An 18054-nucleotide genomic window follows, 5' to 3' on the forward strand; every position below is an offset into this window, starting at 1 on the left:
GAGGGAAATGTTAGATGCTTTTCCCTAATTTTGAATTGTTTGTTGTGAGTGGTAAGGTGACTGTCACAGGTATATAGGCTTAAGCGTATGATTGTATATACATACAAGTATTTAAAATATTTAAAATGTTCAATATGATTTACATTGCTGTAAGTGAAAATTTAAAAATAAAACTAGTTAAATTGACAGAAATGGGAAATACCAATTACAGCTTACATGGAGTATTTCCTGAAACTATGAGTGAAGTTTTTATTAATTGGTAGCCTAACATTACACTTTTACCACTTAAAATAATCTATTTTCTGTGGAAGAGTGCATGTCATTGGGTGACTATTATTGCATTTTCCTCTTTGCTGGATATGTTTTAAGAGCTCTCAATTTTCTCACTGTGTCAATGTGTGTTGTGTGGGTTGTGTCTCTGTGTGTCTCTCCTTGTCAAGTCACTGAACTCTTTAGGGTTGATGGCAGTGGTAGTGGTGATGGGGACATGGAATTCTTCCTTCCAACTATTCACAGACGTGGTAAGCAGCTGTTCCAAGGCCCTTTACTAGTCTACATTTTATTTTACCTTTTCTGTTTAGAGACAACAATACTAACCATTTATTGACGCCTAATATGCGCAGGTCCTTTATATATTTTATCTCCTTAACCATAACAGCAGCTTTATGAAGTGTTATTTGCTCTCATAGTCACCCAGCTAGAGAGTGATCAAGTCAGAATCAACTCCTCGCCCGCCTCCAAAGCCCAGACTCTCCTCTGTATGAACCTGTCAGTTTGCTAATTCTAATTGCAATAGAAATTTTACTTGAATGTCATTTACAAAAATGAATATTGAAAACATTTTACATAGCTTTGAATACCTAAAAAGAGATAAATAGAACATTTCTATTTTCATATGAAGTGCATCACACTGATTTTCTTTACAAAAAGAACCAGGAGGCTTTATATGAAGCATTTAATCAGAACAAATGGGAAAAAAAAATTAAGAAGAAAATAAATGGAGAGAATAAGTTGCCAATTAATGGGAGGGAATATTGAAAAGAGGATACTTTTTGAAGTATTTTCATATACAAACATGATTCAGCTTTTCATCTCGAATATTTTTTCACGTTAAGAGAAAATACATAGAATACTTGTTTCTTGCGGGAGAACTCTTTCTAATGTTCAAATGTTCCTTTTTCACAATACCAGGTTTTATGTTGTAGTGTCGGAACTCATGTTCCCAGCCCTCTCATTCCTAACTCCATCAATGCCTCATATAACCTCTGTATTTATTTACTCTGCTGCTTTTGGGATTGTTCATTTTCTTGTCTGCATACATTAATACAACATAAAAGTTGAACATACGTCTCAGGAAAAAATTAAATACTTCTTTAGATCTTGACATCTTTTTAGTTATACGATTGGACTGTTTGGGATCAGGAGACGCAGATCTATATAGTATCATAATATGATGGAAAACATAGGCCTAGAATTAATGTACATTTGAAAACCAAGAATCTGTTAGCCAGATTGAGGGAAATCATAGGGAATCCACTGTTTCATAAAGGTAAGAGTCATTTTGGCTCATGTTCTTCTGAGGTCAGTAAGGTCGTGGGAGACTTTCCTCATACTCTGTGGAAGAATGTTCTCTTTCATGGAGAAGAAAAAGAAAAACAAGTTTTCCTTATTCATCCCCAAGTGCTTACGCAGCACTTGTATATCACGTTGGTGCCAAAATAGAGAAAGGTCATAAAAGCATGAATATGTGTGGCAACCATTTGTGTCTGCCTTTCTTTCTAAAACAAATTAGAATGTACTCAATGAATGGTACAACTCTTTTCAAAGCGTTGTTCCTTGCCTTTTCCTTTGGTTTGTAAATTACTGATTAACATTTTCTTGCTGTTTCTTGGAACTTATTCATGCAGCCAGTCTAGGAGTGGCTTCCCAAATTCTGGTGACAATTGCCGCCTCTGACCATGCTCATGGTGTATTTGAATTCAGCCCTGAGTCACTCTTTATCAGTGGAACTGAACCAGAAGATGGGCACAGCACTGTTATATTAAACGTGAGTACATTTTTTCCTCCAGTCCTAGACACTTCTGGCTGTTTTATTGTATTATGAACGTGGGCTTTATGTTAATTTTTTTCTATACATGTGGAGGGGAATAACCTAGTGGCACAGACAGTACAAACTGATAATTGAATAGTGATTTGGCATTTGTCTTTTTATCTAGTTTTACATACAAATTCATTTTATGATTCTGAGGATTCCTGACTCTTTAAGCAATATAATGTAGCTCTACCACATAGATTTTTTTATTAATTCAGATAGGATGTGGTAACAAACATCTCCAAAATCTCAATGGTTTAATACAGCCAAGATTTGTTTTTCACTCGTGGTATATGTCCAGCTTAAGCGTCATCAATCGCTTAGGGACCGAAGATTACAGAGGCTCCACCTCAAGAGGTGCTTTTGTCTTCACGAAGCAGGGAGATGTGGATGTGGAGAACCGAATACTGGCTCTTATAGCTTCTTTCTAGAAGTGATTCACAGCATTTCCACTTACACTTCCTTAGACAAAGCAAGTCACATGACCATGCTAATGTTAATACATAGAGAAGTGCAGTTCTTCTTATCTCTCTCCTACAAGGAAAGAAAATCCTAAAGATTTGTCAACAGCAATTATAACAACAACCCTATATGTTGTGTGTGTGTGTATGTGTTTGTGTGTCTGCTCTGCATTGTTCTAGTACAAATTAATCAGGATTCTGTTGTTAAATAACTCAGAGGAGCTAGAAGCTTGCTCAGCTTCCTCAGATGTCATACAAATGAGGAAGAAAGATCCCTCAAAATATATCCCTTCTGTACTGTTATGGCAGATCTTCAGTAAGCTGTTGTGAAGTAAATTGAACAACTTAAGAAAGGGTAACTAATTACTCAAGAAAGAAAAAAAAGGATTAAGGGAAAGGATCAAGTTTTATAAAATTCCTGTCTAATTTTATTTGGACTCAACCTTCACATTTTAAGTATAAATAGAAATTGCTTTTAATTGGAACTTATTTGGAGTGTTTTATAAGCTTTTCATTCTTAACATATTGACAAAAGCATTCCTTCCTTCCTTATATAAAATGTATTTTATATAACCTTGGATCTGATATGTTTTTTGGTGAGTTTGTTTTTTGTATCATATTGAAGATAAAAGGAAATATAATTTGTTTTAAAAAATCAGTTTTATGGCTAACTTTTCAGAAAAATATCACTCATCTATTCCTTACAATGAAGTATATAGCATCTTGGCTGTAAATGTAAAAATTTTTATGAATGTGCTTAAATATAATCAATTGTTAGTTATCTTTGCTTAATTACTAATAGATAGTATAATTGCAGAAAAGATACAGCTATAGTTTAGTTAGAAGCTAAAAATGTTCAATCAATCTGTCGTTTCCTGTAACAATCACTTTTTAAGTGAGATTCTCTGAGTCTTCAAAGATGAGTGGTACATGATCCTTGCCTTCAGGAATCTTGTATTCTTGAGAACAGCTTATAGAAAATAAAATAAAAATTTAATATCCTGCTGTCATTCTGTATTTACAAACCTCTTAGTCAATGGTTTTAATCCCTCTTTTAATATGTTCTCATATTAAATATTTTATAGATTATGAGAAGTCATGGAGCCCTGTCTCGAGTGACTTTGCTTTGGAGCATAGACTCTGATCCTGATGGTGATCTCGCCTTCATCTCTGGCAACGTCACATTTGAGATTGGGCAGAAGAATGCCAACGTAACAGTGGAAATACTGCCAGATGAAGAGCCAGAACTGGATAAGGCAGTCTCTGTGTCAATCCTCAGTGTCTCCAGTGGCTCTTTGGGAGTTCATACTAACGCCACACTAACAATTTTGGCTAGTGATGATCCTTATGGGGTCTTCATCTTTTCCGAGAACAGTAGACCTATTAAAGTTGAGGAAGCAAACCAGAACATCACGTTGTCAATAATGAGGTTAAAAGGCCTCATGGGAAAAGTCACAGTCACATATGCAACACTGGATGATATGGAAAAACCACCTTATTTTCCACCGAATTTAGCCAGAGCAACTCAAGGAAGAGACTATATTCCAGCTTCTGGATTTGCTCTTTTCAGAGCCAATCAGAGTGAGGCAACAATAACTATTTCAATTTTGGATGATGATGAACCAGAAAGATCAGAGTCTGTATTTATTGAACTACTCAACTCTACTTTAATAGAGCGAGTACAGAATCGCCCAAGTAAGTAACCATTAATGTATTATTATTACTATTAGAGGTAGGGATCCTAAAATAGTAAATGAAGAATTTGGTATAGTAGAAAATTCTATAAAAATAGTAAGCTCTAACTTTGATAACATCATCTTACAAAAGTTGATAAGGCAAATAAAAGTGGGACACTTGAAAACATGAAATCATGTTTTAAAGTCTGTTATAGTCTCAGACTAAATTTTTAGAATCATCTATGTAATTCAGTGTAACTGACCTCTAGTACTATTATACTATATATTGTAGCTTCCAAAACATTCTGGAATCAATCTGGGGATTCCAAGGACAGTCTTGGTAGCAAGAACCTGAGCCTCTCTCACCTTGATCCACTGTGGAAGATTCCTTAACCAACAGAGGCTCTTTGTATGGATGAGGAGCATGTGGATCTGGAAACTGCATGAGGGAAGGGGCACAGGGCTGTGTAGCAGTAAGAAATCCTGTAAATTTGTGGGTCACCCTGAGAGTTGAGAAGAAGGCGCTGGTTGGGGAGAAGAATGAGGAATGAGGAGTGACCACATTGGGCAGGGGATCTGGTGCAGCAACTTCTACTGGAAAGTAGCAACCACTCCCCTTAGGGCTGTGGCTCGGTGGCTTTGTGGGGAGAGTGGGGTGGCTATGGGTAGAGAGCTGGGCTTCAGCTTGTGGAGCTGAAAGCAGTTCTTGTGGTATAGTTTGTTCATTAGTCACCTCTTCCTAAGAGGACATGTAACTTTAGAAAGGTGTTTTAAATAAAGAGAAGAATCTAGATTTCCTGGACTAAAGGAACAAGTAAAGGAAGAAAGATTGGTGTTATTAATTTAATATCAATTTAATATCAGTTTTAGGACAATATTTATAAGAAAACAAATTAAACAACTTAAGGTAACTGGAGTTACATAGTCCAAAGAGTAAGATTCCGAGATCTGCATGTTGACTGTGTTCTGCCATATAGATTAAGGTTTCTTACAAGTAAATTTCTTCACCTTACTGCAACACCTGGATGGATGTGCCGTATAGCAAGCAACATTCTTGCCTACAATATAAGAAATTGTAGTCCAAGGTTATAGAAGGAAATTTGCTTTACAGGACAGCTAAAATTAAGTTTTCGGATTACAGTCAAGGTTAAACTTTTCACACAATAGCCCATCCCTTTTTTTCTTGGCAAGATTTAGGATCAGTTATAATAACAAATAAATTGAAATAAAACCCAATAATTAGTCTTAAATAAGTAAGACAAGAATGATTTTTAAGTAAGAATTATAAAATACAGCCTGGTTTTCAAGGAACTCACAGTTTATAGAGTGAAATAGAAATAAAACCAGGAGGGGGCTGGCCCAGTGGCGCAGCGGGTAAGTGCGCACACTCCGCTGCGGTGGCCCAGGGTTCACAGGTTTGGATCCTGGGCGTGCACCGACGCACCGCTTGTCAAGCCATGCTGTGGCGGCGTCCCATATAAAGAGGAGGAAGATGGGCACGGATGTTAGCCCAGGGCCAGTCTTCCTTAGCAAAAACAGGAAGGTTGGCATTGGATGTTAGCTTAGGGCTCATCTTCCTCACAAAAAAAAAACAAAACAAAAAAAGAAATAAAACCAGGAGGGAGTATCACATAGCAGTGGCTAGGGGCTGTGGGTGCTGATGTCAGATAACATATGTTCCCAGGTATAGTAATAAACTGTTGGAAATAATCTTTTTAAGCCCCAGTTTCCTTATCTATAATACAGAAATATCATGGGGCTTAAATACAATAATATATGTGAAAATTAATGCAGTGTCTGGCACAAGGTAAGCATTCAATAATGTGAAAAACTATTATTAATAAAATGGTATATGCAGAATATCAATGTGCTGTGGGATGGGAGAAACAATCAACATGTATTTGATGCTTAACATGTTCCTGAACCATGCAGCATACTTGGGACAGTTCAGAATAGACATAAGCTATGATGTGCAATAATTAGACAACAATTAAGTACAAATCTGCGTGATACTGATTCAAATTTTAATAGGCAGAATCAGTGTAGGACCTGATAGGGTCCCCATTACTCTGCTCTGAGTGTAATCCTCGGCTTTCAGGAGAGCAGTGAGAGAAGATTGATGGCCAGCAGGTGGTGAGGGCATAGGGAATAGGACAAGATGGTGGGTAGATGAAGGTGTTGTGGTACCTGGTTTGGTGAGGAGTTGGATATGGGGAGCACGAGATTAGACAAAGCCTTACAGGGTGCCTCTTGATTGTGTCCACCAGGTCTAACACCTTAGGTGACTTCCTCAACATCTTTGTGCCTGTGATCCCTCATCTGTAAAATGTGGGTAGTGTTTCCTACCACATAGAGAAGGTGTGGGAATGAAATGACTTGGTACAAGAAAAGTGCTTAGAGCAATGCTGGCAAATAGTGCACACTCAAAAATGTCACCTGCTGCCACAGCTCTCCGTGTTACTGCCATTCTTTTCTAATTCAGTTGAATCTAATGATGTATTGATTTATAGCATGTGATTTTAACTATGATGTAATTTTGCATGGTCTGGGCCTATATCATTGAAATTAAATAGTGTCATTCCTTGTTTTTAGATTAAATTGTCTGACAATGTTGGATATTATTCATTATCACATATTTCCAAACACAATTGTTAGAGATATTCTGAATTTGAACTCAAAATTGTTTACTTCTAATAAGAATTTATTGGTGCTTCATTTGTGTTAAAAGTTCACTTTTTATATTGTTTTGGCAAGGGTCCTGGTTGGAATTGAACCTAGAAAGTAAGTCAGAGAGAGCTTGTGGAAGGTCCTAAATGTTTTCAAAATAAACTTTGCTCTCTAAAATCGTGGAAAGTGAGAAGAGAGCCTTAAAAGTATTGATCACACTCTATTATCGCAGCATGGAGGTAGCATTGAGGTTGACTCGGCTCTGCTCATTGAGGTAGTTGAGTGACTATTCACTAAGATGGGGCAGGAAGGGACAGGTTTGTGAAGGAGAACGGTGAAGCAGTTAGGCAGTAATTTAATTCGAGTATGATGATTTGCAGTTGGTCTTTGAGGGCAAGGAGCTAAATTACTTTCCTACTCAATTTTGGAACTAAAATGCTGTTTTTTAAAATTTTATAGCATGCTGATAACTAATTAGAAGAGCATAATTCTGTAGGTTTCATCATTACCTGTTGTAATATTATGCAAAACGATGATTAATTGGACTCTAATCATTTCTTGCCTTTTGACAAATTTCCAATACTTATTAAAATATCCCTCTAGGGCAACTATTTCTTTGCTAAGTATTTTATAAAAATCACCCTAGAATGTGAAGCTACAAGAGAGTAAGGACTTCCTGTTTAATTTATTTTTGTATCCCCAGTGTCTAGATTAGTCCTGGCACATAGTAATCAATAAGTATTTTTTGATGTAAATAGTAGAGAGAACACACCAAATGATGATCCTGTTTGGCTGATGGAATTTTGCTGAGGCTTCTTGATGACTTTTGGCCAGTTCTTAGAATTTTGATATATTCGTTTTTCGTCTGTCTTACAGTTCCAAATTCTCCACGCCTTGGGCCTAAGGTAGAAACTATTGCTCATCTCATTATCATCGCCAACGATGATGCATTTGGAACTCTTCAGCTCTCAGCACCAGTTGTTCGAGTGGCGGAAAATCATGTTGGACCCCTTATCAACGTGACTAGAACAGGAGGAGCATTTGCGGATGTTTCTGTGAAGTTTAAAGCCGTGCCAATAACAGCAATAGCTGGTGAGAAAAGATATCTAAGGAGGAGTGAAGTGTTTTAGAGGGAAATAGTATCCTTGATTAACAAAATCACTCAAAGATGTAGTTAGAAAAATCAACCTGAAAACAATTATACTCTTGCATCTTTTTTTGTGTGTGTGTGAGGAAGCTTGGCTGTGAGCTAACATTGGTTGCTAATCTTCCTATTTTTGCTGAGGAAGATTGGCCCTGAGCTAACATCTGTGGCCAGCTTTCTCTATTTTGTATATGGGATGCCTCCACAGCATGGCTTGATAAGTGGTGCGTTGGTCCGCACCCAGGATCTGAACCTGTGTACCCTGGTCCCCCAAAGTGGAGCGTGCGAACTTAACCACTACACCTCCAGGCCGGCCCCCTCTTGCATCTTTTTTAAGATGCACATCTAGAGCTTTTATCATATATTTATGACACTGATTTTGTAAAATTTGTGGAAACTGTCAGCAAAATTGTATAGTAACTTAAAAGCTATGATGACCAAAATATGCACAAACCAATGAAAAGTAAACTAAGGAGAGCCTTGTAAGACTGTCTCTGTGTGTCCTTTTTAGTATTTTGAAGGGGATTCATATGTAAATGATACCAACGAATGTGGGATAAAATGTGCAGCTGTATAATTGCAGTGCTTGGCAACAATATTGTCTTTGACCCATTTATCTTGCTTGTTTATTTATATATGAAGAACGTGGAAGAGGCAATGGTTAGCATTAACTACTTGATGTATAAGCAAAAGGATTTCATTGCCAAATGCAAACATTAGGAGACTGCCTTCTTTGGTGGTGCAGTTATAGCATCTGGAGAGAGATTTGCCTAAGAGCTATTTAGTTAGAATCTGTCTAGGAACATAAGTGTGAATGAACGGGATAACATGCTTGACTTTTTGAAATAAATCATCTGGGTATGATACTTGCTTGAAAAAATAGGAAACCAGGCTCACCTAGTCCCTGAGTGGTGTGTGTGTGTGTGTGTGTGTGTGTGTGTGTGTGTGCACACTCACACACATTTGGGTTAGGTAGCCCAGAGGAATGCCTGACTGTCTATAGGGGGCCTTACACATTGATAGAAGGTGGGGATTGATCAGTGTCCCAGGAAATCAGCTCTCAGGCTCCGTAGGAAGCCTCTCTCTTTTCCCCATCTGCTGTTTGACCAGAAATAAAGCCACCCTGAGCAGTATGCAGTAGCAGTTTTTAATCCAACTTCGTAGGAGAATCCATAGTTCCTAGCTATAACACTGATGATGCTGACGTGTCCATATCTGAGCAACAGTATAATTTATCTCCCCGGTAAGATCAGAATTCTGGTTCTGTTCTTTGTTTTAAAAGTATTGTGTCCCTTTTTTTTCTCTTGTAGATAAGGGGCTATCTTGTGGTAATGAGTGACTCTACATCTATGTCTATATCTATGTCTATATCCACATCTATATCCATATCTATACTGTATATGGAAAATAGAATAAATTATGTATACATCTTTCTAAAAATGAAGAAATGAACTTGAACACCCTTAGGAGGTCTTTTTCATTATTTGTGATATCAAACCCATTTTTTTTCTGGCAAGAGAGGTAAAATCTTTTTGTTGGGAATAAATGTAGTCAGTATCCTCAAAAAAGTCTTTCTAAGTATATCCATGAAATTTGATACATCATAGTATTTCCCTAGTATATGGATATTTATTACATTTTGGAATAAGTCATAGCATTTTGCTTTTTGCCTTTATAGGTGAAGATTATAGTATAGCTTCGTCAGATGTGGTCTTGCTGGAAGGGGAAACCAGTAAAGCTGTGCCAATATATATCATTAACGACATCTACCCTGAACTGGAAGAATCTTTTCTTGTGCAACTGCTGAATGAAACCACAGGAGGAGCCAAACTAGGGGCGTTAACAGAGGCGATCATTATTATTGAGGCCTCTGATGACCCCTATGGATTATTTGGTAACCAGACTAATTTGTGTCTCTCTTTCACTTGTCTGTATAGACCTTATATTTCTTTATATTTAGAGACTCAGAATTTATTTGATCATGTTTGCATTTTAACCTGCTATTACTGATATATAGGACATCTATATTTACACTCACCGGCAGTGGTTAGTGGTTATTAACAAAAGAAATCAACCTCTTAGCGTCAATATGGAAGTCATAAACTTTTAATTTTTTAGGTCAGATCTGGCTCCTAGATGTGTTTCGTGAATCTTAGACAATTCTTAAAAAAAATAATTTAATTCACAGAAATTTATACAAAAATCTGGGTTTCTAGGCTTTCTTGATAAGTAGGAAAATCTGGCAACATCGAGCTCCCTTTCCTGCATAGCATCAGTCATGGAAGCAAAATAGTTACTGTCCCTTTGGGGACCAGACTTGCACTGTGCAATTAGCCACAGAACTCACTAGACCCACTTTATTCGTAACTGGTATATGCCTGACCCCTGAGAGCATCTGAGTTTATGATTTCTGCTTCTATCATAATGAAAAATAATTTGGAAATTTTGGCAGGCCTGACCAGTTTGTATCACATCATGTTACTCTGATTTTATGGGGTTTAGCTGCTTAGATTGCTTAGGGGGAGAAAAGAATTGACTATAGGATGGCAGTTGGTTAGCTCTGTTGACTTGGTTTCCTTTGTGTTTGAAATTAACTCTGCTCTGCCCTTCAGGTTTTCAGATTACTAAACTTATTGTAGAGGAACCTGAGTTTAACTCAGTGAAGGTAAACCTGCCAATAATTCGAAATTCTGGGACACTCGGCAATGTTACTGTTCAGTGGGTTGCCACCATTAATGGACAGCTTGCTACTGGCGACCTGCGAGTTGTCTCAGGTAATGTGACCTTTGCCCCTGGGGAAACCATTCAAACCTTGTTGTTAGAGGTCCTGGCTGACGACGTTCCGGAGATTGAAGAGGTGAGAGGAATGGCTAGTATAGAATGACACTGTAAATCATACCTTGTCTTATAGTGACTAGAACAGCTGGCTGTTATTGTGACATTTATAGAGGATGTCAAATAAACTATTTCTGCAAGAATGTTAAAAATATGGTAGTGTGAAAGTGATCCTTACAGATAACTGAAACAAGAATATTCTAGAAATAGGTCTTGTACACATAGCAGTTTACTAGTGTAAGTTTTTTTGTACAATTACATTGTATTTTTCAACATTTTGGTTAAATGGTTAAATGTATATAGATCTGTAATAAGTTTTGCTGCATTGTTCCATATAAACTGTTAATTTGTATCCAGAGTCTCTTTAGGCTTGAGTGTGACCAGTCAATCTTAATTAAGTGTAGATTTTGATTTTCCACTCCTTCATTCATTTATTCTACAACAGTTCTGAGAATTTACTATGTGACAAACACCATGTTAGATATATCTGCCTGATATTTATTTTTCATGATGAAGAAGCAAGGTGGCAAATAAAAATAGAGTCTCAGTGGGAAAGTTGATTCATCATTAACGTATGTTGTCTGAAGATAATTTTATTTTATGAAATTTAAGTATTAGTAAAGCCTAGATCTCATCAAATTACATGTAATATTGTTTATTCTTTAATAGTATCAAATTTTCTAGAAAGGAAGTCCATAAAATTTCATTTGATTGCTAATTGTCATTATTCACTTCTAAAATATTAGGTATTAGTACATATAAAACATTTCTCTTTCCTTCTCTCTAAATTTAGGTGGCATTATGAAATGATGTTTTTTTGTTTTAAATTTTGTCAGAGAATTCCCATTTAAGAGAATGTGAGAAATAAAGCATAATAGATTATTCATAAAACGTGTATGCAATATTTTCCCTAAATAAAAAAGGTATAGGACATAAAAGTATATTATTGAAGTGGTAAACATAAACAGGGATCTTAAAATGGATTCACAAGTTTGTATAACTTAATATTAAGGAACTTAGCCTATATTTCTTTTGTGTAATCATGCTCTGTTATTAAAAGTTGATGACGGATTATTCTGTTACGTATTGGGTTTGTAAATATAATGGGGGGAGTTTTTTTGAGTCCATTTATATTACATTCCTTTTTGTTCTTGTACTTTATGGATATGTTTGATTTTTTTCCTGCATTATTCTTATTCTAATTTCAGAACTGGGATTCTGTTAAGGAAGTTTTCACTGTATTTTTAGGTTGTCCAAGTGCAACTAACTGATGCCTCTGGTGGAGGTACTATTGGGTTAGATCGAGTGGCAAATATTATTATTCCTGCCAATGATAATCCTTATGGTACAGTAGCCTTTGTTCAGTCGATTTATCGTGTTCAAGAGCCTCTGGAGAGAAGTTCCTGTGCTAACATAACTGTCAGAAGAAGGTATATGAGAGGGCTGCTTGCATCTGTGGGGTGATGAGAATTGTGGGGTGGTGGGTAAGGATCTCTTGCACAATTAAATAATTTAGGTTTGGTGGTTTTTATATAATGTAAATTATTTTTATTATAATTTGTTAATTGAACTCTGCCTATCAATATAAAGAGCTTATTATATTTATCATACCTATTATTAGTGAAATGAATCATACATCATTGGGCTTTCTAACCACAGAAATTTATTGCTTTAATCTGTGATTTCTTTAAATTAGAACTTAAATACAATTAGCTTCTAAATTAAAGAACATTCAGATGCTGTATGAAGTGGTTGATGTTCAGGTTCTATTTTTTTCTGCATTTCTTTTGTGAGGCAACATACAGTTCACTGAGCTCCTTCAGAAATAGAAAATGATGGGTTCTTGGGACATTGTGGCAAGTAGTTTTATTTGCTCAGAATGTACTTATGCCGTTGTCATTGTTACTTTGTTTCAGTGAAATCTAGTAATGAGAATTAGTTTTCTAATATTTTGTTTGATAATTCTGAAATGGATATGATTTGTTTGCCTTGCAAGTTATTTCCATAGCTTGGTAAAGAATAAGTATTGTTTGGTGGAAAACTAGCAGAATTTCCTTACATGAGAAAACAAAATGTTGAAAGACAAATGTAATTAAGAGACATGATTGTGTTTATACTAGTACTTTACACCCTTAAAAAAAGCAAAAACCGCAATCAGCATTTCTCTTCTCTATACGTAATCCACAGATTGCTTTGAGTGCTTAACCTGTCTTTTAATTGTCACTCCACATTTTAGCGGAGGGCACTTTGGTCGGCTGTTGTTGTTCTACAGTACTTCCGATATTGATGTAGTGGCTCTTGCAGTTGAGGAAGGTCAAGATTTACTGTCCTACTATGAATTGCCAATTCAAGGAGTGCCTGACCCGCTTTGGAGAACTTGGGTGAATGTCTCTGCATTGGGGGAACCCCAGCATACCTGTGCCACTTTGTGCCTCAAAGAACATGCGTGCTCAGCATTTTCATTTTTCAGTGCTTCTGAGGGCCCCCAGTGTTTTTGGATGACATCATGGGTCAGCCCAACTGTTAACAACTCAGACTTCTGGACCTACAGGAAAAACATGACCAGGGTAGCATCTCTTTTTAGCGGTCACGCTGTGGCTGGCAGTGACTATGAGCCTGTGACAAGGCAGTGGGCCATAATGCTGGAAGGTGATGAATTCGCAAATCTCACAGTTTCTATTCTTCCCGATGATTTCCCAGAGATGGATGAGAGTTTCCTAATTTCTCTTCTTGAAGTTCACCTCATGAATATCACAGCCAGTTTTAAAAACCAGCCAACTATAGGACAGCCAAATACTTCTACAGTTGTCATAGCCTTAAATGGTGATGCCTTTGGAGTGTTTGTGATCTACAGTATTAGTTCCAATACCTCAGAAGATGGCTTGTATGTCGAAGTTCAGGAGCAACCCCAAACCACAGTGGAGCTGATGATCCACAGGACAGGGGGCAGCTTAGGTCAGGTGACAGTCGAATGGCGTGTTGTTGGTGGAACCGCTACTGAAGGTTTAGATTTTATAGGTGCTGGAGACATTCTGACTTTTGCTGAAGGTGAGTGGTGGCTATAAATGGATTTTAGTACCTCCTGGTAAAATCGTCATGGTTAATTTATATGATGATGTTCGTGAGTTCTTACTTACTGTGTACATTCTTGCTAATATGTAAAAGTGCAGTATGGTTTTGAAATTAATAGAAGTTAGTTGGCTTGTTATTGGTTGACATGACATATGTAGGCTGACATGGCCCCCCATGTCTACCTTTTTAGTTTATTAAAAAGAGCTTTTCAGGGAGTGTGTAACTTTTATCCCTTTCTAGGTGATAACAGTGCCTTTAAGGAAACGTAGAGGAATTCTAAGGCAAGTTCTAATTTTGTAAAGGAAATTACAAGAATAAGCCATGTATCTACAACCAAACATGTGGGTAAGAAGTATTGGTAGCTAGAAAAATGAGTATTAACCGGAAAGCTTTTTAATATGCACTAGACAAATCAAGATAAATCTTTAATGAAAATAATACATAAGTATAAATAGTATGAACTTCGATGTCTTCATTCATATTAAATTAAGCCTAGTGATAGGTCAGTTTATAATACTGTTCTTAGACTTGGAAGGGATCACTATTGTAAATTTTCATGAACAATGCAATTATAGATAACTTGGCCAACAAATTAGAATTAAGGTCAGGTTCACTGATTTCTTTTTCAGGGCTGGTTGAATCATCTAATATCTGAAAATTTGGAAAGTTCATATGTTTAAAATAGTTTTCTTTGAGTGGGGGGAACATATCTTTACTGAGATCATTGTTTATATCCTGATTTGGGCAATTACAGATTCCGTACAGTTTATTAACCTAGTATTTTTTCTGATTGAAAAAATAACGTATACTCATAAAAACCTCACGATCTACAGAGAAAATAAAGAAATAAATATTATTCACAGTTCCATATCTTATAGCAATTTATTGCAATTTTTTTTTTTTTTTTTTTTTTTTTTTTTTGTGAGGAGATCAGCCCTGAGCTAACATCCGCCAATCCTCCTCTTTTTTTTGCTGAGGAAGACGGCCCTGGGCTAACATCTGTGCCCATCCTCCTCCACTTTATATGGGACGCCGCCACAGCATGGCTCACCAAGCAGTGCGTCGGTGCGCGCCCGGGACCCGAACCAGCGAACCCCGGGCCGCCGCAGCGGAGCGCGCGCACCTAACCGCCCGCGCCACCGGGCCGGCCCCCATTGCAATTTTTTATTGTTCATCTTTTTAATGCCTATACTTTTGTTGGAAACAGTAATTGCAGGTCATGATGCATATATAAGATACTTTTTGAAACATCTAATAACTGTTATGTTTTAGAGTAAATTTTTAAAATAGTATAAAACATTTCTGTAATGGTTATTTCCTAGTAAATGATTTTTGGAAATAATGGAATATGATATGCTTTATGGGTTGTGGGGCACAGGCTGGTAATTGGCAACGTCTCTCCCTATTTCAAAGGAAATAATGAAAATTAAATGAGGAGGGATTGGTGATGAAAATTTAAAGTTAGATTTTCCAGTGGCGTTAGTAACTACAAAGGAAGTTATCATGTAAAGTAAGAGCATTATACAAATTAGTATTACCTTGAATTGTAACTGTAGCATCACACAAAATGGATTATATTTTATGGCTAACCTAGATTCTTAGATAATCTGGAGTCTCTTGAGGCAATCTTGACACTGTGAATTGATGAAATGCACCGGTCACGAGAGAGAGGAAGATGCATTCATGTCTCCTTTCTCCTTTTTCCTGCGTTGTCTCGTCTCACCCTTTCATCTTCTTTCCAGAAGGTGGCAAAGAATTAGATGGGGGACACCAGGGGCTGAACAGCAGAAGCAGTGTTGGGTGTAGGGGTGTTCCGTGGTGCCCTCTGTCCTAGACCAAATTGCAAAGTAGGTTGCTTGGCCCTTGTCACTTTCACTCATCCCTTTGAATTCCTCTTCTGCCTCCTGCCTTCATTGCCCCACATCCTAGAAACTGGTATTGGATGCTGTCATCTCATCTAGGTACCCAGAGACTCATCCCGTTCAGGCTGGTTCTTTCACTGAGAATTTGGCATCCATTTTTTCTGTTTCCCATTTTGACCACCATTCCCTAAGTATTCCTGATCTTTCAGGGAGGTATTTCATCAGGCAATTGGCTTGATTGCCTGATGAAAATTATTGACGGTAACGCCAGAATGAGAATGAGACTCCATTCTCCTAGAGAAAGCTGTTTCTAAACAGAAGATGCTTTAGAAGCTCTTTTCCTTGCTAGATCATTGTTCTAGGCTAAAGACCAGGAACTAAAACCATGCTTCTTTGAAATAATTTTACTTGTTAATTTTCCCATAGTTAAAAATGTCCTCCACAATGTCCATATTAATGAAATTTTAGTGTTTTATGTATGAAAGGACATATGGATTAACATACAACATTTGCTTATAGTGGTAGTAATATTGCTCATGATATTGGCCTATTATAATTCACTCATATATTTTTACTTAACTTGTTTTAATAGAAGTTATTTGGGGCCTTTGTGAATTCTCTGTGTTGGTGATTTTGTTTACTTTAGTCTTTATTCCATTAATTTTTTAATAGGTGAAACCAAAAAGACAGCCATTTTAACCATTTTGGATGATTCTGAGCCAGAGGATGATGAGAGCATCGTAGTTAGTTTGGTGTACACCGAAGGTGGAAGTAGGATTCTGCCCAGCTCCAACACTGTTAGAGTGAACATTTTGGCCAATGACAATGTGGCGGGAACTGTTAGCTTTCAGACAGCTTCCAGATCTGTCATAGGTCATGAAGGTGGGTACCTTTTTTTGTTGAGCACGTTCATTTTCTTTTCCATGGATTTCATTTTTTGTCTAGTCTTTTAAAGTTTCTGATTTTTTTCTCCCTTCATTGTTTTGTAGAGCTGTTTATGTTAATATGCATGGAATTTATTTGGGAGAGGGCTTTACAGTGAACTGTTGAACTAGATTTAGGAGCCTTGCAGATTGGTATTGTGTTCTAGCTTGCCACTCCTCCAGGTGTGATTTTAAAGAAGTTAGTTAAACCTGGGATGCTCAGCTTTCTCATCTGTTAAATGACAGGAAATGTTACATACTTTGTAGTTTTCCTTGTGAGAATTAAGTGAGATAAAAAATGTAAAGTACTCAGCATAGTTTCTGGCAAGTGTCTATGTGCTCACTGGTAGCTGTTGACATTACACAGTGAAACATTGGCTTCCTGTTAAAGACAAATAGTAGTTGGTAATCTGTGACTATTTTAGCCTGGATTTTATATTATGTTTATATATTTTATGAGCGAAGTGCCAAACTAGAAAAAATTATAAAATGTCCATTTTTTCCTTAAAAAACAATAACTGTCTTGAATCCTAACTTAATATTTTACATCATATGTAGGGTTTTGCATATATAGGCTAACTTTTGTTTGTTTAAAACATCATAGCGGTGTTTTTTGTCTTTGAATAAGCCTGTTTGAGATAAAACTGGTATTTATAGCCTGTGTTTCACTATAGTTTGTATTTAGAATTAAAAAAAATTGTATCTCAAAGAGTTAAGAAATGAAAAGGATATAGATCACGCATTTGGATTTCTATTTTACAGATGAGAAAACTGAGACATGGAAAGATTAAGTGACTTGACAAGATCATGGCTAGTTAGTTGCTGTGCTGGAAACGGAATGCATTTTAGCGTGCATTACCTTTCACCTTACTGTACTCCCAAGTTTATTTAACTTATCAATTCAAATGTCTGAGCCATTTTCCGACACTCTTTCCCTTTATTAGTGGTTTAGAATCTCATGTTGTCATAGCAGTAGTGAGTAAAAGCGACTAACAAATTGCCATAAGTCCAGTCTAAAGACAGATCGTCAACTCTCAAAAAATCATGTGTAATATAATAAAATCACTGCAGGAGAAGTTAATCTTAATAATAATGACAACGACAATAATATTTATTGAATGTTTTCTGCATGCCAGACATCTCACGTCTATTATTTTGCTTAATTTTAACAACAGTCCTATGAAGTGGGTATAATGATATACACCAGATTTTTATGTAAGGAAACTGAATTTTACAGAGACTAAACAGCACACAGTTATTCATGGTGGAGCTTAAACCCAGTGCTGTCTGAATCGGAAGCCCAGGCTATAGGGCACTTTGTG

At 36.7% G+C, this 18054-nt stretch overlaps 1 protein-coding gene across 1 annotated transcript in view; it reads left to right on the plus strand.

Annotated features, from left to right (window-relative positions):
- The window catches only part of ADGRV1 (adhesion G protein-coupled receptor V1), a 521379-nt gene that overhangs the window by 99273 nt on the left and 404052 nt on the right, over positions 1 to 18054 (plus strand). The window contains exons 26-34 of the mRNA XM_058528960.1: positions 441 to 521; positions 1908 to 2047; positions 3639 to 4248; positions 7773 to 7988; positions 9719 to 9934; positions 10653 to 10897; positions 12124 to 12305; positions 13112 to 13923; positions 16482 to 16691. Of these exons, the coding sequence (XP_058384943.1) occupies positions 441 to 521; positions 1908 to 2047; positions 3639 to 4248; positions 7773 to 7988; positions 9719 to 9934; positions 10653 to 10897; positions 12124 to 12305; positions 13112 to 13923; positions 16482 to 16691 (2712 nt within the window). The remainder of the gene's footprint in view (positions 1 to 440; positions 522 to 1907; positions 2048 to 3638; positions 4249 to 7772; positions 7989 to 9718; positions 9935 to 10652; positions 10898 to 12123; positions 12306 to 13111; positions 13924 to 16481; positions 16692 to 18054) is intronic.

Source organism: Diceros bicornis, chromosome 1, assembly GCF_020826845.1.
Source record: "Diceros bicornis minor isolate mBicDic1 chromosome 1, mDicBic1.mat.cur, whole genome shotgun sequence".
In the NCBI taxonomy this organism is placed as follows: Eukaryota; Metazoa; Chordata; class Mammalia; order Perissodactyla; family Rhinocerotidae; genus Diceros; species Diceros bicornis.